Source organism: Mastigoproctus giganteus, chromosome 6, assembly GCF_048544385.1.
Source record: "Mastigoproctus giganteus isolate SK-2022 chromosome 6, ASM4854438v1, whole genome shotgun sequence".
In the NCBI taxonomy this organism is placed as follows: Eukaryota; Metazoa; Arthropoda; class Arachnida; order Uropygi; family Thelyphonidae; genus Mastigoproctus; species Mastigoproctus giganteus.
The window spans coordinates 136,658,887-136,676,365 of record NC_143580.1 but is presented as its reverse complement, the minus strand read 5'-3'; the positions used below and the strand labels follow the sequence as shown (position 1 = coordinate 136,676,365).

The window sequence follows — 17,479 nt, the reverse complement described above, 5'->3', positions numbered from 1 at the left end:
CCACTGGCTTAGAATATCCCAAGCTCTTTCATGACTGCCCGACATATTAGCTATATGTCTGGTAGTTAGTTACCCTTTGGTCTAAAAGCACATATCATATAAATCCTTAGTTGAAAATATTAACTTCTTGCATTGTCTTTTGTGCTGCCTCTTGCAGGTATGAAATCTGCAGCAGAGTTCTTTTGTTACCTTAGAATAAGTAACAATAACAGTGTCATCACAAATTGTTCCCATTGTATCATGAATTTTTTTGGTTAAGCCTTTTAATATTTTGGTTAAGCTTTTCAGATATTTTATGTCAGCTTGGAGCACAAATTTATACGTTATTCCCCAATGTGCTTCCCCTCACATTTTCCTCCTGAAATTTTGCAACACATTAAAAGATAACTAATTATTATAATTGGATATTAGATGGGGAATCTCTTTTTTTACACTTAGGCCACAAACTTATCAATTATTCTTAAACTTAATGGCTAAAATATTAATGGCTTGTGCATTTTTTTTAGGCATTCAATTTAATGTCAACTTCTGATGTAGGCAACAAAAAAACAGAAACTGAAATATCTCAAATACAAAATTCTACAAAAGACGATGAAGAAAAGGTATTAAAAGAAACATTAGAAAGAGAAATAGAAGATGATACTGGTATTAAAACTAACATGGATTCCTTGCCGAAAAGTCCAACCTGGACATTTTTTCAAGTTTTATTCATGCCTTTAGCAGTAATCACAATATATATTGCTTGTACAAAAGTAAGTATTTTATTATATATTTATAAGTCAAAATATTATCTGTTACTTGAACTATTTTTTTTTCGTTAGCACTATACACTATGAAATGTTATACAGTGACTTGTTTAATGTTCTAAATTTTATGAATAGCTCCAGATATATAATTATATACAGTCAGACCTCTCTTCCATAAAACCTTCAATAGTGAATTCAATAAAACCATAAAACCTTCAATAGTGAATTTTTCTGTTTGGTGAATTGTTTTGATTTCCCCTCTATCATTACATTGAAAATAGTGTCTGCATAACAAAAACAATTTCCACATAATGAACTGATTTTGAGAGATCTGTGTATTCATTTGTTTGCACTTCTGTGTATTCGTTGTTTGCACCTCTTGCCTTTAGGCAATAGAGCTGAAGCTGTATAAAGCAAGAATTAATAACTAAAAGGATTAAAAATTAATCCTTTTAGGTTTTAAGAGCTAAAGGGATTAATTCTTGTGGATGAAACAGCTCTATTTTTTAAATGTTTGCCAAACAAGACACTGACTTTTAAAGATGGTAAATGTTTAGGTGGTAAAAATAGTAAGGAGAGAATTACAGTCTTGGTTGGTGCAAATATGGTTGGTAATGAAAAACTGAAGCTTTTGGTAAGAAAAAGTAAACAACCCTGATGTTTCAAAGGAGTAAAGTAAAGACAACTGCAACAAAAAAAAATTGGATAACAAATGAAATATTTGAACAGTGGATTTTTAAAATTTGATAGAAAGATGATGAAAGAAAACAGAAAAATCGCATTAAATGTAGACAACTGCCCTGCCCACCTTCAGTTGGTAATTCCGAAACTTACAAGTTTCATGCTTGTTTTCTTCCCTCCAAATACCTCATCTAAACTGCAGCCAATGGACCAAAGCTTTACAAGAATTTGAAGAAGTACTATCAAAGATGCATACCGAAAAAAATTATACCGAAAATTGAAACCAAACAACCAACCTATAGATTCTGTTATAGATTTGCTGATGTGCATATCAGAGTTGGCAAACGTAGGGGAGCCAAGATGTGATGGAAACAACAATTAAGAATTGTTTCAGAAAAGCAGGTTTTACTAAAATGCCAATTACGAAGGTAATTCAAAAAATAAATTGCACTTGACCATTGTAGCCCCAGAGACATTTATTGAGGTATGTAACATTATGCAATAGAAAGCACATACCTTGCACTACTTTTCCACATAGTCACCAAGTTGGTGTAAACACCTCTTGGAATGTGTGACTAAACGTTCAATTTCTTGATGATAGAAATCCACTCCTTGGTCATTCAGCCACCGTCAAACTGCTGTTTGCACCTGCTCATCATTTGCAAATTGGTGTCCCCCTAGATGTTCTTTCAGTTTGCCAAAGATGTGATAGTCACAAGGCAAAAGATTGGGACTGTACGGCGGATGTTGCCATACCTCCCATCCAAAACTTTGGAGCAAGTGTCTTGTTGTGTGTGCATTGTGTGTCATAGCGTTGTCCTTGAACGAGAACAACACCTTTGCTTATTGTGCCTTTTGCCATAATTCCATGTAAAAAACTCCTTCACAGTCGAAAAACATGGTGGCCATGACCTTTCCTGCTGATGGTGCAACTTTGAATTTCTTCCGCACAGGCAATGTTGTGTCTCTCTATTCCATAGATGCTCTCTTCATTTCTGGGGTGAAATGGTGCACCTATGTTTCATCACCAGTGATGATGATGATGCGGTGTAAGAAGTCATGGCCTTCTGCAGAATAGGGTTGAAGGAAGGCTAGAGAAGACAAAAACCATTGACCTTTGTGTTCGTCTGTCAGTGAACAAGGAACCCATCATTCGCACAATTTGCAATAGTCAAGATGTTCGTGGACAATGAAATGAAAACTGCCTATCGAAATATCTAACTCCTTTGCCATTTCTGTGACTGTCAGTCTTCCCTTATTGCAATGGCCTTCCTTTTTGATCAGCATCCATCAATTCTGTGCGACCACTTTCAAACTGCTGGCACCACTTCACTATGGTTGGATGCAACATTGCATTTTCCCCATACACCACCATTATTTCATGATGAATCTCAGAACAATTCAGACGTTTCGTCCACAAAAATCATATTGTTCCGCATACCTCGAACTTGGAGTAACATTCTAGCTGACATGCCATTATGAAAGCTTGCTCCTACACAACTGTTACCACTACGTCAACGAAACTCACCTATCAGGGGGCGCACGATATGAACTCCATTCCGTGCAGGCACCACATTTGTTGCGCAGTTATACCAAGAGATGGCGGCAGGTATAACTTATTTCTTGAATGCCCCTCGTAACAACGATGAGAGGGGTGAACTACTACAAGATATTGGGCAATCTTCGGAAGAACTCCAATCGAGAGGTTTGATCAGTGGAGAAATTGTTCTTGAAGAATTTTTAGGAGTTGATAATGATGTCATAGTAGCAGAATATCCGAGTGACTTAACATTTTGGAGAGTATTTAAAGAACTAGTGACAATCAGTTGGATAAAAATGAGGGCAACAAAGTCAATGAGGGTAATATTAAACCTTCCAAACATGGAATGTTGGCAGCATTTGAAACTTTGTATCCAGGCCTTCACTGTGAAGAAAATGTGCCAGAGAATATATTTGAGTGTTTAAACAAATGCAAATGTTTTTGTGAACAATGTACAGTAAAATCCAGTGTACAACAAAAATTAACCAAATATTTTGTGAAGTAATTCTTAAAAGTGTACTAATATATTGTGGCCATCATGTAAGTAGCCATTTCTTAATATGTATGTATTAATAAATTAATTGTTTTAAAATGTTAGAAAATTTATTCATTCTCACTTATTTCTGATTTATTTCCCATCTTTTACTATATTTCTGATTGTTGAATTACAGTATTTTCCATTGTTGAAAAGGTCATATTTCTTTATAACAAAATTTCTGTTTAACAAATTTTTTCAAGCAAATGATCGATTTCGTTATATAGAGGTTCAACTGTATTTTGAAATATTATTTTAAAATTTTCAGTATTATTGAAATAATATTATTTGAAATTGAAATTTCTTATTTTCACTAATTGTTAAAGAAAGGAGTATTTATTTTCATAACTGAAAGCCAAGTACTGTTTGCCTTAGGTGGTCTGTGTATACTCATTGGCTGAAGAAAGTAAATAGAAGAAGCAAAGATTGGAGGACATTCAAGGATAATAGGAGTGAGAAAGGTTGGGAAAGTAGTCATTGTTGTCGGGGGGGGGAGAGAGAGAGAGAGAGAGAGAGAGAGAGAGAGAATTTCAAAATATGTGGTGCTCAAATAATTGTGGAATGGGAAAGCTAAGAAATACAGAAGCCTCTTGGTTTTCATTCATCAGTATCTTGTTCAGCATAGGTGGCTTGGTTCTTCTGAACCTTGTACAGGGGCTACATGTTAGTCCTGATGTAGACCATGGTGTGCATCAGGATCACCACTGATTTTTCACAGACCAAGAGTGTTCTAGACCTAAGGCAATAATTTGTATATGAAGTAATTATTCTAGGTTTGCATTTTTGTTTGATACCATAATTTGAAATGTGCATAGTTGCCAACTCTACATTTACAATAGGGAATCTGTCTTTTATTCAGTTTGAGCCAATCTCCACTCACCATCATTGTATAGTTGTTGAAATGGTTTCTCCATCATTTTCATTTTGCAAAAAAAGTGGGACTACAATAAATTGCATTTAAAAAAAATTCTGCTTATTTTAATAATGAATTTGCTGTCAGGTGTGCTAGTGTACATTGCAAAATAGAAACTCCTTGTTCTCTATAATGTGCAGGCATTTCTACTTGTGTTCCAAAGCTGATTAAGAATGTATTTCAGTAAGATACCAAAGAAGTAAAGATGTAAAATTGCAGAAGACCAGCAGTGGTCCTTGGTTGGGAATTGATAAGTGCACGAGGAAGTTTGAAATATAAAAAATTATCCCAAGTCATGTTTGGCATTTTAACAATTCCTCATAGCAGTGCTGAGTGTCATTCAGCTAGGTTAGTAAAACAAAAGAGTTCAGATCTTTTCCTTCTGGTGAAGCTTTGTAAATGCTCCTGACAGTCAAGTCTGCAACAGTATCTTTCTTGAAGTGCCTGTGTGGGTAGCACAGTTGGTAGAATTGCTGTCCTCCCACACTGGGTTGAAAAGACTTGAGTTTGAGGCGCCTCCGTAGCCAGGTGGGAAGGAGCAGCAGTGCGTAGCACACACTTCTTGATTAGACCGGGGTTCGAGCCCGTCACCACCAAATATGGAGGATGCGGAAAGGTCAGGGAATGACCACCGCATATCATGGAGCAATATTGTCTTAGTTGCTAATGCTCCTAAAAACCAAACAACAACAACAACAACAACTTGAGTTTGAGTCCAATTGACGACACAAGGAATTTTTATGGACCTTTTTCACAGCATGTTTATTTGTTGGTCTCAGGTGAGGGTGGCATGGTTTTTTCTCCCCGAAATTTGGGTTTTTCATCCAGCAAACATAAAATAGACTACAGAACAACAGTATATATGGAGCAATAGGGCCTTAGTCACTGATGCTTCTGAAATTCTACAAAAACAACTACAGGAATCCCTCGATTAGCGCTATTAATTGGCTCCGCGAAAATGGCATGCTATGCGAAATCGCGCTAATTGAAGTTAATAATCAATACAAAATAGCCTAATTCTTTCCAAGACCTACAATATACCAATTGATATTTTTAGAAATACAGTTTTTTTATGGCAATTTAATGTACATCAGTATAAAAGCAAAGGATAATTATAAATATTTGCAGTACAGTAATCAAAAGTTTATTTAAATTAAAAAATTACAATATATAACTCACTTTATTTCTTTGTAAAATATTTCAAAAGGCAGGTTTGCGCAGACTTTTCTTTATTCCTTTCATCATAAATTTGCTTGTATGGATACACATCTTTTTCATTGTTCCTGCGAATTTTCATGCTGCGCTCGATATCTGGGTCTGCATCTATGATTAGTTCTTTCAAATTTTCAGCTGTGCGAAATATTTCTTCAAGTTCTTTTAATGTCAATTTCTTTTCTTGAACATTTTCTTCCTTGCAAATTTCCACCTCGTCATATGCTCGTTGTTCATCAGTATTAAGGAGATCAGAATCACTTAATTGTTCTGAATGTGATTCCAGCAATTCGCGAACATCACTGTTGTCGATTTCATCAAAGCCTAGATCTCTTCCAATATTTGCTATTTCATCAATAACAGTGTTGATATGAGTGAAACTACAGAAATCATTTGTGCAATGTGGCAAAATATGCTTCCAAACTGCTGTTATATTTCTGGATGTTATTTCAGACCATGACTCATGAATATTGTCTATTGCTTTCCTGATGTTGTAATCTCTTAAAAGTAGTGATTATGCCTTGATCCATAGGCTGTAAAAGACTTGTTGTATTTGGAGGTAAAAAAATAACTTTCACGTTTTCATACAAATCAGAAAGTGCTGGTGGGTGGCCCGGGGCATTGTCTAAAATTAATAAAATTTTGAATTCGATAATTGTAAATTACTTAAAATACCATTTATAATTGACTTAATATGATAGCATAGCTTAATTTATTATGGTACTCACTTTTTTTTATAATCTGCAATTGATGTTTGAATAGGGTGGATGATAATTTTAATTTAAATTAGGACTAAGTAAGTTGGGGTTTAAAAACAGAAGTTAAATTATGCGCAAGGAAGTAGAAGTGCACGTCTTCGTCCTTGGTTGTCAATATTAAAGTTGAAAATAAATGGTTAATACTGGAGGCCAATAGCCATAACAAGTGGCTTTTGTTATCCCCGTCTTCAGTTGGCAATGATGGGTTGAGAGTGAACGCGTGTATTTAAGAAAGCTAAGTTCCCATGATGCTCCTGGTTACATGTGGAAATCTCAGGTGCATGAGATTCCAAGCCGGTGCAATGTTGTAAGGTAGTTTGGTATTTAATACTTGGAGATTGGAATGGCGGCGGAACCATTCTATGAATAGGGCTTTATATTGGAAGATTTTAAATCTGGATTTTAATTTGATAATGGGAATGGCTGAGTCTACTAAGGGGGTGTGATTGTGAGATTGAACATGTGATGCTAGTTCTGTGTTGGTTTGGCCTGTCTTAAAACTATTGTAGTGGTAGTACGCACGTGTGTTTGATGTTTTAATAGAACCATATTTTGAAGTTGTGCTACCAATGTAACATGCATTGCAGTTAGGTTGACATTTTATTAGGTAAATAATGTTGTTCATATCGCTGATATGATATTTTTGTGTGTCTTTGTATGAATTAAATAATGAGCCAAGTTTATTATAAGTTGAGAATGTGAGGGTGATGTCGGTACCTTTGAATATACGGCAGAACTGATCGTAAAAACTACTATGGTATGGTAGGATAATACGTAGATTATTATTAGAGGTGTGTTTGGGTGGATTGTTAATATTATTTTGGACGGTGAAAATGGTTTGTTGAATTAATTGAGTAGGGTACCTTCTAGATATGAATTTTGTTGTAAGATATTGAAGTTCATGATTGAGATCGTTTTGTGTAGAACTGTATTTTATAGCATTATCTAAATAAATTTTTAAACTTATCTAAATCATTGTAAATCATTATAAAGAATGGCTTTTTTTATGTTTAGCGGGTGGTGCGAATCAAAATGTAGGTACTTGCATGTATGGGTATTTTTTCTGAAAATTCTTGTTCCTAGTTTGGTGTCATTCCTATATATAGTGAGGTTCAGAAAATTAATTTGTCAGTTTTCTTCAAGTTCTAGGGTGTATTTTAATCTATTGTGTACTGAACTGAATTTAATGGAAAGATAGTCTATTGTGGATTTTGGTCCTATTAAAAGAATGTCATCTGCATATCTTATAAATTATTTTATATCTGGGGGGAGTATGGTTGTAGTACATAGTTTTCTATTGAAGCTAGGTAAATTTCAGAAAGGGGGGCTGAGATCCCCAATCTCATAGGTAATCCGTATATTTGCTGGTATATCTGATTGAGAAATCGAAAATATCTAGCATCTAATAAAAAGGTAAGTTCTAGAATACTATTAATTGAAAGGGAAGTGCAATTGGGTAAGGTATTATCGTCTATTAAGAAATTACGTAAAGTTTGTAATGTTGAAGGTAAATGTACATTAGTGTACAATGAGACTACATCGAACAATGCTATTATGTCGTTGTTGGTTAGTGTAATATGTTTTATTTTATCAAATGCTTGGGAGGTATTGTTTACTTTGAATTTCGAGAATCTGGTGAGGGGGGAGATGATTTTAACTAGAAAAGAAGATAAATTAGTGAAGGTTGATTTACTGAAAGATATTATAGGTCGTAGTGGGTGGTTGGGTTTATGAAGTTTGGTAATTCCAAACATATGCGGTAAAATGTTGTTCCGGATGCCAATTTGTTGTAAGATGTGTAAGTTGATTTCATTGATTGCCATGAATCAGATCATCTCGCAGGTGCCTACTCTCCAGGCGCTGCAATTTGCAGAATTTAAGCCTTTCTTGGTAAGAGCACCCCTTCCTTCCTCTGACCAATCTTGTTGCCCTTCTTTGTACTCGTTCTAGCAACTCTACATCCTTCCTAAAATGACACCTCCAGACCTGTACACAGTACTCTAGTTGTGGCCTGACCATTGCCTTGTATAGCATGATAATCGTCTCCCTGTCCCTGCTAGCAAAATTCCTATATATCATTGACAAGACTCCATGACCTGCCCTGGCAGCCCCGTCTGCACTGCTCAGCAAACTTCATATTCGACTGCACAATTACTCCCAGGTCTTTTTCGCTTTCCACTTCCCCGAGTGTAATATCATACAGTTGGTACGTTTCTCTTCAGTTATTGCTATCCATATGCAGTACTTTGCATTTGTCAATGTTAAACTTCAGTTGCCACTTCTCGGCCCATTTTCCCAACTTATCTAAATCCAGTTGGAGTAGCATACTGTCGTTAACAACCCTGCCAACCTTTGTATCATCCGCAAACTTGCACATTAAACCTGATATACCTTCATCAATATCATTGATAAATATACCAAACAACAATGGGCCTAACACCGAACCCTGGGGAACTCCACTAATAACATTTGTCTACGAAGAGCAGTGCTCATTGATTACTACAATCTGTTGTCTTCCACGCAACCATCCCTTAATGGAATCAGGGAAAACTAAATGTACAAATATATTTAATTGTGTTATGTCACAAGTATACATTGTTTTTTTTTTTTTTTACTATTTGCTTATTTTATTAATCACAGCAGAAATGTTAAATACATGTTATATACCAGTTGTTATGAAAATCGAGGATGTTAGAATGAAATAAATGTTGCATTTCACACACTGTCGATTAAAGTATTATAAAATATGAAGTGAATATTACGTTGGGAGGTGTATGCACTTAAATGAAAACAATTACTCTTATATATTAACCAATTAATAATTAATTGGAAATCAGATAATTAGTTATTTATTTTTCACTTCTGATAATCACAGAAAAAGAAACAAATTCAATTAATTTAAGAAATAAAAATGTAGTGTGCCTGAAATGTAATGTGTTGCATACCTTACATTGCTTTTAACATCTTTGAATGAAGTATCAGCAGCTTCCAGAAACTCTTGTTTGAATATCTTGCTACCTGTGAAAACCTTTTTGCTTTATACATGGAGGTAGTTCAGACATAATGATACCATTGATGTGGCCATGGACTTATTACACTTCCTTGAGAAATAATTGTTGGTGGTATATTTTTTAATTTTATTACTCAATCTCGCTTTGTTAATGATTTTGAGGTAACAAACATAACGTGCATGCAAATCATTAAATGGCAGTTGAGGTTGCTCCCTTCTTGGTAGGAAGACTATGACATTGCATACCAGTTGCGTACTTCTTCATTGTAAAGAAAAAACGTTTTCCCAATCATTGTTAAATTGTTTTGAGTTTTAGTAGTGCTCATGATTCAAAATTCAGTTGGTAATTTTCACAATGTGACACTTAATTTCCAGGATTGCTGGTAGTCATAGTGGAACAAATAAATACATGGGCTGTGTTAGGGTAACTAAGAGTAGAAACAGGTGCATGTTTACTTGCATGTACACCAATGCTAGGAGTATAGTTAATAAATTTGATGAGCTTGAAGTGCTAGTCAAGACATCAAAGGCAGATATTGTTGGGATATCAGAGATGTGGTGTCACACAGATATAAGCAGTGCAGAATTGGAATTTGGGGAGTACAATGTGTACAGTAAGGATAGACAGGAAGGAAGGAGGGGTTATGCTGTTAGTTAATAAACACATACAATTTAAGGAAAATCATCCAATTGATGTTGATGGACAATGCAATGTTGAGTCTGTTTGAGGTGCCATAAGCACTGGGAAAGGAAAAATGAGAGTAGGCGTTGTGTTATAGGCCAAATGAATCTGATGAGTATAATGAGCAATTGTGCAGAGAAATAGTGGGCCAGTAAATCCGAATGTCTTATAATGGGGGATTTTAACTTTCCATATATTGACTGTAACCTGTCAATATATGGAAAGTGACCAAACTGTGGATTGGTCACTTTGTGGATTTATTGGATGATTGTTTTCTACAGCAAGATGTTCGAGAGGCAACCAGATGGAGTACTACTCTTGATCTGATTATCAGTAGTGATTATTCATGCATTAAGAATTTGCAGATAAAGGAACCACTAGGTGACAGTGATCACAATGTACTGTTGTGAGAATTACTTAAAGATGTAACTACCATCAAGGCTAAAGGAAAGGGCTTTTGCTTTCGTAAAGGTGACTACAGGGGGTCTCAGACAATTTTTAAATTCTGTACAGTGGTATCAACTGATGATGTTACCAACATTGAATTCAAAATGGGAAGCCTTCAGAGACTTAATTTTGGAGGCTACTAGGCTTTTCATTCCAACTAAGAAATACTGTTCAAGGTTTAGGCCTAAATGGATGTCAGAGGAACTGAGGCTCATGGCCGAGACGAAAAATGTATGGAATGCATATAAAGTATCAGGTGACACAGAAGCCTGTGGCAGATATAATCTACAGGCAGTTCTCCCTTTACGAGTTTTTTTTTTTTTTCAAAGTATCAACAAAATCAAAAATATGAACATTAATTGCAAAAAATGAATGTTAAACATTCATAAATACTGCATTTCAAACCACACATATAGCTATACAATACAGTGTACTCGGCTTTACGATATTAATCCATTCCAGAGACACCATTGTATCGTGAAAATATCATGTGAACCCATAACACGTTGTTTTTTGTTAATTCATTCCATGACCTCGGAAGTTGAAATTTTCACTATATAACTCTCTAAAAGGTCGTTTTTATAGTGTAAATTGAATTAGTTACCAAATCAAATCACTAAAATGCACTACACTTTCATCGTTATCATATGCTATGTTATAAGAACCAATTTTGAATGGCTTTGTGACATTGTTCTAAGGTACATTTCTGGAGGTCGCGACCATAAAACAAAAACAGTTTGCACTTTCCAGTTTATTGGGCTTTTCTGTTACTGCAAGCAGTTATAAACAGCTAGTAAACTTGATGTTATTACATTTGCGAAAATATCGATAGCTGGAATTGTGTGGTTTTTTTGCGTTATTATGGTGAAATGTGTTTCCCCTTTACTGAAATCAACAATCATATACAAAACATAAATTTCAGAATCTTCTCTTCATTTCTTTTTTTTTAAGCTTCGTGAATGTGTTACTCCATGCAAATCCTGTTAGTTTCAATTTGTGCGTTCCATTAAAAAATGTTTATGCATTTATTGAAATTTATAAAGAAAATGGAAGATTGTCTTGGAAACAAACGCCTCTTGAAGCATTTCTGAGGAAGACGACTGCTTGTGCAACCAACCAAAGAGTGCTGAGCCAATAATGAGTAATCAATGAGTGTCCATTTAGTCGATGATGAAGGATAACCATTCTTTAAAATTTGTAAGTCATAAATAATTTCTTTATTATTACAATTTGCTTGATTTTACAGGCTACGTTTTAATTTCTTTGGATAAATCAATCATTGTTTAAACATAAACTAATTTCATTGTTGAGAACGTAACCTCTATTTTTAACATTATGTCTATGGGATTTAATTCCCGATTTACGAGTTTTCGCTGTACGAGCGCGCGCTAGGAACGAATTAACTCTTAAAGTCGAGAACTACCTGTAGTCTGTAATCAAGTCACAAAGGAGGTTAGGCAGGTGAAGGCAGATTACGAAAAATCCTTGGGAAAGGATGCAAAGAAAAACAGCAGAGTTCTTTATATATGTAAACTCTAGAAGAAAAGGGATAAATCAGATTGGACTACTTAACACAGATGGGTTGGCTAATGATCATGCTCAGGTAGCTGATAAACTGAATGAGTATTATGCATCTACATTCTCACATGAGGAGTTATTCAATGAGGGGAGTGCCAGAAGTTTATCAAACGCTAACAGGGAGCTAAGTGATTTTGCAATAACTGAGAGCAAAGTGGAGGAGAAATTGTTGAAGTTAAACGTAAGGAAGCACCTGGGGTGGATGGGATCTATCCAATTATATTAAAGGAGGCAGCAAAGGAAGTAAGCAAACCCTTAGCCATAATTATGAGAGCTTCTTTAGACACAGGGGAGTTCCCCATGGACTGGAGGTGTGCAAATGTATCACCAGTTCACAAAGGGGGGTTCAAAAGGTGACACAAGTAACTACAGACCTTTTAGTTTAACTCGTGTTCCATGGAAAATAATGGAATCACTGATTAAAGAAGCATTGCAGGATCATCTAGACAAGACTGCAGTAATAGTTAAGACACAGCATGTGTTTGTTAAAGGATGGTCTTCTCTGACCAATTTGATTGGATATTATGATGTCACAAAGGAACTGAATGCAAAAAATAATTTTGATATCATATATTTGGATTTCAGGAAAGCTTATGATAATGCTGCACATGGAAGACTGCTGTACAAATTGGAGAGGTATGGCATTAAGGGTAAGTTGCTAGAATGGATAAAGGGATGGTTGAGTGAGAGACGACAGGGAGTGGTAATCAATGGACACCGCTCTTCGTGGACAAATGTTGTTAGTGGAGTTCCCCAGGATTCGGTGTTGGGCCCACTGTTGTTTAGTATATTTATCAATGATATTGATGAAGGTATATCAGGTTTAATGTCCAAGTTTGGAGATGATACAAAGGTTGGCAGGGTTGTTATCGACAGTAAAGACAGTACGCTACTCCAACTGGATCTAGATAAGTTGGACAAATGCGCTGAGAAGTGGCAACTGAAGTTTAACATTGACAAATGCAAAGTACTGCATATGGGTAGTGATAACCAAAGAGAAATGTATCAACTGTGTGGTACTACACTCAGGGAAGCGGAAAGTGAAAAAGACCTGGGGGGGTAATTGTGCAGTGAAATATGAAGTACGCTGAGCAGTGCAGATGGGCTGCCAGGGCAGGTCATGGAGTCTTGTCAATGATATATAGGAATTTTGCTAGCAGGGACAGGGAGGTGATTATCCCATTATACAAGGCAATGGTCAGGCCACACCTAGAGTACTGTGTACAGGCCTGGAGGCCTCATTTTAGGAAGGATGTAGAGTTGCTAGAATGAGTACAAAGAAGGGCAACAAGATTTGGTGAGGGGAAAAAGGGGTGCTCTTATCAAGAAAGGCTTAAGTTCTGCAAATTGCAGCACCTGGAGAGTAGGCAACTGTGTGGTGATCTGAATTGAGTTGTATAAGGCCTTGAATGGGTTTAGCAAGCTGAATGCTGATGGGATTCTTCCTCTTGTTCAGACTAAGAATTTGAGGAGGCACAGTTTGAAATTGATGAAAGATAGTTGTAGAATAGATGTGCGGAAATTTGTCTTTAGCAAGCAGGTAGTTGATAGGTGGAACAGGCTTCCATCTTTTGTTATGGAAGCTAATAGCCTAAATAAATTTAAGGGCTGAGCTGGACAGGCATTTGGAATGAATGGAGGGGTGAAATGGGAGGGTTTTTTTTTTTGGCTGATGCTGCATCATATGCCTCCGCTAAGGCTAACACATAATGATGTAATAGAGAAATGCATACAAAACAGCAAATACATTAGACTGCTGACTGTTAGAAACTGAATTTTTATGATGAAACCCAATTCAAGACTCATCTGGTGATGTCACTTGATTCAATGGAGCTGGTTGTTTGCTAATGGAAGTTGTGTGCAATCATATTAGCATTGTACAGCTGATCATATGCTTGGGGCAGTGTATACAGATTCATGAATTGGCAACTACCATTAAGCAGATTAGTAGTAGAGCCAAATTGAAAAGAAAAGCTGCCCCCTCGCCTAAGAAAATAAAGGGTATTTTTGTTTGAATCTTTGAGAAAGAAGTAGCTTCCCAGAGATCAGCATTTTCCCAGTTCAATCTGATTCTGATTAGCACAGTAGCAATAAACTCAAGGACATCATTTGTCAGTGTTGGATTTGTCACTGCTGTTTGGCAGCAACTAGAAATGCTTTCACATGATGAAACCAAAAGAATTTATTGTTGCAATTTTCATGTAGAAGTTTTCCTTTTCTCTGTTACAGAGTTCATTTTTTCCCACACATCTCTTTTGATGGTAACAGCTTGCACTGTCAACACAGCATGGAAGGTTAAACCACAACACTGCAATATTATTAATTATTAATTATTATTAGCCATATGGTGCAAGGAAGCCTGAGGCTTATGCTGCACCAGCCAAAAAAATTTCTGAGTTACCTTGTGTGTGTGTGTGTGTGTGTGTGAGAGAGAGAGAGAGAGAGAGAGAGAGAGAGAGAGAGAGAGAGAGAGAGTGGGAGAGAAGTAGAAGGAAATCACCAAGAAAGAGAAGAATGATGATATCCAGCCGAGGACCCTGGGTGTGCCAAGCCCATACTCACCAGATGTGAACCCCTGAGGTTATGGTGGCATATGTAGTGAAACTCTAAACAAGTAACAAAACTATAAAACGACACAATACGTAAATTAATGAAAGTGCAGTTAATTTATTCAGCCAGTGATATAATTGAACATGTGTTTATGCACAAGACACAATTAAACAAAGCAAACCCTCATAACAGCAAGTGTATTTGAACTGAAAACAATATACAGGCATTTGCAGGACACCTGTTAGTGAAGCTGAGATTACCACATTGTTAGTCCAAGTGCCCAATATGCATGACTACTCTAGCTGTTTCAAACAACTAAGGTTTTTTTTTTTTTTTTTTAAATTATGCAAAAATATTTGATCATGGAGCTAAAATTCACTTTGAATTATTGAGGAATTTGAATTAAAGTATTTTTTTCATTAAATTGATATTTTTGATTTTTAGAATTTAAAAATATCAGCATTCAAATTAACAAAGTTTATTGTATTTACTACATTTTTTATTTTTAAGAATGTATTTTGCAAATGAATTTATAAAACGATCGACTTAAAAATGCTTCAGCATTGACCAGTCACCACTACTTTAAGAATTATTGTGTAACTCCCAATATTCTACCAAAATAAACTGAAAATATACTATAAAATTAATCCCCCCCCACCCATAACCATGGCAAAAAATGATAAAGAGCTCATAGTATTATGAAAAAGACCATCATTACCTTTTTGAGGTAGATACTTCCTACTCTCTCTTCCTATTCTCAATTTCTTCACATAAAAGTTAACATTTTCTCAGCAGTACAATGGTTTTGGTTTTTTCACCACTGTAATTGATATCATTGTTTTAAAAAATATTGATACTTCCTATAGCTGTCAAAGCATGACCTACCCACTCGCATCTACTGCTTTAAATTTGACATTAGAGAGTAAAATCTGAATAAGTTTATTATTATTTGTAGGAAGAATCGAGCTCTGTTCATGAGGAGATTTATTAAAGTTATAGGTATGTGGAGCACAGAGAGTATGTATACAACATAGCTAACAGAAAGAAATACTTAAATGAATGCTCTGTGTAACCATTGACTTTTGTTTATAAAAAGGAATGGGCAAGTTCAAAAGAAATAAAAGTAGCTTAGACTAGCTTATCTGTAGATATCAAAGTAGTTGTTGTTATTTGGTTTTTAGGAGCATAAAAATTTTAGGAGCATTTTAATTTTGGCATATCAGTTTATACATTGCTTATTGATTGGATCTCAGAATTCAATTGGTTAATTAAATAATAGCAACTAAGGCCATGTTGCTCTGGGATATGCAGTGGTCATTCCCTGACCTTTCTGCATCCTCCGTATTTAGTGGCCACGGGCTCGAACCCCGGTCTAATCAAGAAGTGTGTGCTGCGCGCTGCTGCTCCTGCCCACCTGGCTATGGAGGCGCCTATCAAAGTAGTACATCTCTGTTTATTTCTCATAAAGAAAACATGTAACTTTCTTTAAAAATATGCTTATTTATATGGTAGAGGGTATTGAATTTTCTGATGTATTGTTTATTTAGTTGTTGGTATTTACATAGGATTTGTGTGATATTTAAATTAATATTACTAATTTTTGTCATTAATAATGGTATTATAATTTTTGATTTTTAGACATACTGTACAGTCTTGAAAGTACCATCATATCCCAAAACATTATCAGCATATTTTGATATAGGAGCAATTTTGATATATATTGGATGGATAATAACACAAGCTGGTTTAATGGTAGTGCCTTTTGGAACTGTGGTAGAAGGATTTTGTTCTGGAGAAATGAATGTCCCATTGAAATATCGACTGAATGGTATGTAAGCTGCAAAAACTTGATAATTTAAGATGAAATAAATCAAAATACATTTAAAATATGACTAATGAAGATCTTTCAGATTTTAATTTTGGCATATCAGTTTATACATTGCTTATTGATTGGATCTCAGAATTCAATTGGATAATTAAATTCTGAATCAGAATTTAATTGTATGCATAATTAAATAATAATTATGCATATAATTATTTAATTAATGAGTAGGTTGGTTTTAGAGTTATGCTATGCAGTTATGAGCAGTTTTGTTATCTCTTATTTATTTTGCAAAGAAGTTTTCTCATGATAAATTAGTGGTGTAAAATAGTACTGGAATTATCTAGATGTTCTAGCAGGGTTTCAAGTTAGGACGTTTTTAAAAATAATCTTTTGATGATTTTTATTTGTACAGTCATAAAGAACTGTTTGAAAATTGTTTTAAAAATGTGAACATTCTTGCAAACAATTTTTAATAAATATGTGGTGAATTGCAGCCATCACATAGTAATGAGATTCGTAATATTTAAAATACATCAAAATTATCATAGATGGCTATATTCTTATTGTCTTTACCTTTTGCACGTGATTTCCTGGACATGAATGAGCCTGTCGTGGTGGATTCTTGGAATGTATGCGGGCTTCCAGAAGTGAGTTTTCCAAATGTTCTTGGGCTACTGGTACTGAGTTGTCAGCGCTCTATGGAATGAATTTCTTTTTGTAATTTCAAGGTTTGGAAAAATTAATGATTTATGTATAAATGTTTTTAAATATTAATTTGTTCTTGACTTGATTGTCCAATATTAGAGTGAAATTATTATGAAAAATCAAATCAGAATTTTAAGAAAACTTGACAAAAATTGTGAAAAAAAAACAAAAAACTCATTGTTCCTTTTTTTTTTTTTTTTAATGCATTAATACCTCTACAACTATTTATGTTATCACATTCGATTTTTTTTTTACTGCTAGATCAAAAATTCAGAATTTATTCAATATTGACATTAT

At 35.0% G+C, this 17,479-nt stretch overlaps 1 protein-coding gene across 1 annotated transcript in view; it reads left to right on the top strand.

Annotated features, from left to right (window-relative positions):
• LOC150084603 (delta(14)-sterol reductase TM7SF2-like) overlaps nt 1-17,479 on the top strand; it is a 152,102-nt gene that overhangs the window by 39,397 nt on the left and 95,226 nt on the right. The window contains exons 3-4 of the mRNA XM_090376303.1: nt 507-752; nt 16,291-16,480. Coding sequence (XP_090232429.1) covers nt 507-752; nt 16,291-16,480 — 436 coding nt within the window. The remainder of the gene's footprint in view (nt 1-506; nt 753-16,290; nt 16,481-17,479) is intronic.